At 35.2% G+C, this 3,940-nt stretch overlaps 1 protein-coding gene across 1 annotated transcript in view; it reads right to left on the bottom strand.

The window, feature by feature from the left end:
* The window catches only part of LOC127436055 (neogenin), a 167,797-nt gene that overhangs the window by 8,336 nt on the left and 155,521 nt on the right, over nt 1-3,940 (bottom strand). Inside the window, exons 25-28 of the mRNA XM_051689971.1 lie at nt 3,803-3,895; nt 3,475-3,627; nt 2,407-2,658; nt 2,130-2,251 (exon numbers count right to left, since the gene is read on the bottom strand). Coding sequence (XP_051545931.1) covers nt 2,130-2,251; nt 2,407-2,658; nt 3,475-3,627; nt 3,803-3,895 — 620 coding nt within the window. The remainder of the gene's footprint in view (nt 1-2,129; nt 2,252-2,406; nt 2,659-3,474; nt 3,628-3,802; nt 3,896-3,940) is intronic.

The raw sequence follows: 3,940 nt of genomic DNA, 5'->3' as shown, positions 1-3,940 counted from the left end.
CTGAGAGAGAGAGAGCCATGCCAAAGGAGCCATGTTAGAGTTAGGACTGGGGGAGGCAAGACAATGGCGGGAAAAAGTGGCAGAAAAATTAACAAAACAAAGGGCCTTATTCAGGTAATACAAGCAGAACGAATTTCTGTGTAAACTGTTTGTAAAACCCATTTTGATGTCTATTGCCGCTTTCAATTCAATGTTCGTAAAAACATTCTTGCATACATTGTCGCAATTAATTCGATGTTCACAAAATCATACTAATCATACAAACCGTCGCAATCAATCCGGTGTTTGGAAAATTATTTTTAAGAAAATCCTTGCATTCAATTTTAAGTTCGTAAAAACATTCTTACGTCAACTGTCGCATTTATTTCAATGTTCGAAAAATAAGTTTTACGAAAAATGTCGCAGTCAATTCAGTGTTTGTAAAACACTTCTTACATAAATTGTTGCATTCAATTCAATGTTCGGAGAATCATTCTTACGAACATTGTTGCAAAATAATTTTAATGTTTTTTTTTTCATAAATAGTCACATTGAATTCTATGTTTGTAAAACCATTTTTACATAAACTGTTGCATTCAATTTAATTTAAAGATATAATTTTTATGTAAATCATTGCATTCAATTCAATGTTCGTAAAAAACATTCTTGCATACATTGTCGCAATTAATTCGATGTTCGCAAAATGATACTTACGCAAACCGTTGCAATCAATTCAATGTTCGAATATAATTTTTCATGAAAATCATTGCATTCAATTCTAAGTTTTGTAAAACCATTCTTATGTAAATTGTTGCATTTAATTCAGTGTTTGTAAAACCACTCTTACGTAAATTGTCGTATTCAATTAAATTTTTGGAAAATCATTCTAACAAACATTGTCGGAAAGCAATAATAAAAAAATAGTTGCATTGAATTCTTTGTTTGTAAAACCATAATTACATAAACTGTTGCATTTAATTTATTGTTCGTAAATCTATTCTTATATAAATAGTTTCATTCAATTCAATGTTCGGAAAATCAATTATACGAAAATTGTTGCCTTCAAATTTAAGTTTGTAAACCATTCTTCCATAAATTGTCGCATTGAATTCTGAGTTTGTAAAACCATTTTTATATGAATATGTTGCATTGAATTCAATGTTCGGTAAATAATTTTTACGAAAATTGTTGCATTCAATTCTAAGTTTATAAACCATTCTTACATAAAATGTTGCATTCAATTCAGTGTTTGGTAAATCATTTTTATAGAAATGGTCACATTCAATTTGACATTTTTTAAAAGCATTCTTACAAACATTGTTGCAATCGATTCCATTTCTAAATTTTTTCTTAAATATTTTCACATTTGATTCAGTTTTTCAAGCCATTTTTTCATTAACTGTCGCATGCAATTAAATGTCCATAAAATGTAATATTACGAAAATGTTTGAAATTGTTCATAAAACTGAAGGCATCAGTTTCCACAAGAATAGTTTTTACAAACTATTTACACAGAAATTCAAGCTTGTTTTTCGTGAACACAGGTGTAAAAGAGAAGGGGAAATACAGAGGGAAGAAAAGAGGTTTGGAGCAGCTCAGAGGTGAAAAAGCAAGATACTACAGTGCGACCTACAACAAAACAAAACAAAGAGATTCATGCATTTCAGAAGTGACAAAAGGACATGCAAACATCAGTGCGTTTCATTTTGTTGAGTTATTTGTTATTCAAAATTAGGCAAAACAATTTTTTTTTTCAAATTAAGTCAGCCAGTAAGTTAAAAGAAAAATGGGGGAGAAAAATAAAATAAAAATAATTTTAAACAGCGATTTTAAAAAATATTTAAAAATATTATGAAAACATATTTAGGTTACCTTTCACCCCAAAACGACATGAAATAAGAATTATATTTAACATGAAGAAAATGAAGCCAATTTTCAGGACCATTAAGATTTTTTGCGTTGTGTCTATTAATTAACATAAAAATGTGTATTGTTTTTTTTTTTGCATTAAAGTAATAGACTTAATTTTCATTATGGAAAATATTATTTCCTAGTTCTTTCTTTTGATTTTGGGATGAGATATAACCCAAATATGTTCTTGACAGGTTTCATAATAGAGCATTTACTGTAAATGAGACTCTCACACTCACCATATCTGACTGTAACAACATCTTGCTGGTTTCTGATTGGCCGGGTGCATTGGGGACTGTTACTGCCATTGGAGCTCGTGCTCGATTTAGTGTTCCAATGGATGCCGTCTTAACGCCGGGCACTGAAACACAGAAAACAACACATGCCACTTTCCAGGTTTTCCATGACCGTGGGAATTGCAAACACATCAAGGTGACTAAGTATTCAATTACCCGCTTTACAAAGCTGCTGGATCAACCGATGACAGATACTTAGTGTGATAAACAGGAAACTGACCTGGTTGTGCCAGCAGAGGGGTGCTGGGTAACGCCGACTCATAGGTGGGCGGGTTGTGGGTGGAGACAGTGACCGTCGGTACGGCGAAGCTCTTGAGTGGGTGTGTTGGCCGGACGTGGCCCGTCGGTGGGTTTACGCTTGGTGGGTCTTCCTCTTTAAGGACCGCTTCTGTCTTCTGCAGCTCGACTGTGCAGGTGGACTGACTGGGTGCAACCGGAGGTTCTGGAGCAGGGGGTTGATTCCTCACAGACTCTACAAACACACACACACACACACACACACACACACACAAAAAACAACTAAACACACAGACATTTTTATTCCACAGCTCCTATGGTTGTGAGCAATGTACTAGCATGTCAATAACTTCCACACAGTTAAACAGTACCTGCCATTTTAATGCATTTAGGCAATATTGTCAAAATGATACAAGCTGATCCTACTTAAATGCATGTGACATCCAATAAACAAGAATCAAATCAGAAGTAATCCAAAAATAATCAGATTATAATCCAATAGATTGCATTACTGATTACAGTTTTAGTTATGTAATTTGTAATCAGTACCAGATTACAAGTAAACTACTCAGCACTAAATATATATATATATATATATGTGTCTGTGTGTGTGTGTGTGTGTGTGTGTGTGTGTGTGTGTGTATCTACATACGTGTATATATATATAAACATGTTTTTTTTCCAAACTGACTTACAGTACACTTATTAAAGGTATAGTCCTATTAGAGTAACCTGAGGTTAAAGAGTTAGTTCATTGACAAATTAATCTAAAACCAAAATTATTATTATTCTGAAACCTAAAGTCATTATTCACTGAAAGTCTTCTCCTCCGCTGTTTCAAATCATTGGGCATGGTAGTACCATAGTATTCACTGAATTACCTTGGTATATGATAGTGGTGATGATTCAGTAGTAGTGAATGAGAAAGAGTGAATTTACCTATGCATAAAGCTACACATCATGTTTCATGCATTTCTATTGTTGTTCAGACTACAAAACAAACGAGTGGGATTAATTTGCCAGTCCTGCCACAATAGGGCGTGACTCTCACCTGCAGAGGGCACCCTGTCTAAGTATGGTGTCGGTGTGGCGGGCGCTCTCAGGCTGATCTGATGATGAAGGTATCCGCGTGGAGGAAGATGATAGTGATGATGATGGTGATGAAGATGATCAAGGGAATGAACGGGGTGAGCGCTAATCACGGCTGAGAGAGGACACACACAGTGGTGTTAACACAACAGAACATGAAACAACATGGCACGACAAAACGAAAGTCATATGGGTTTGGAACGACATGTGGGTGAGTGCATGATGACAGAATTTAAGATTGTGTAGTGCTGTGATATGAAATGTTCAGTTTCTTCGGTTTGTGAACTTACGTTGGGGAGGTTGAGAATCGAAAGGCATCGTCATTTTCGCTCTCGCTCCCCTCCGACCAGCCAGTGTGGACACACTTTCCTCGACCTCGTGACCTGAAACACACACAAACTCATTTAATACACGGCTATCTGTGTGAA

This window comes from Myxocyprinus asiaticus, chromosome 46, assembly GCF_019703515.2.
Source record: "Myxocyprinus asiaticus isolate MX2 ecotype Aquarium Trade chromosome 46, UBuf_Myxa_2, whole genome shotgun sequence".
Classification (NCBI taxonomy): domain Eukaryota; kingdom Metazoa; phylum Chordata; class Actinopteri; order Cypriniformes; family Catostomidae; genus Myxocyprinus; species Myxocyprinus asiaticus.
This window is presented reverse-complemented; position numbering and strand designations above follow the sequence as displayed.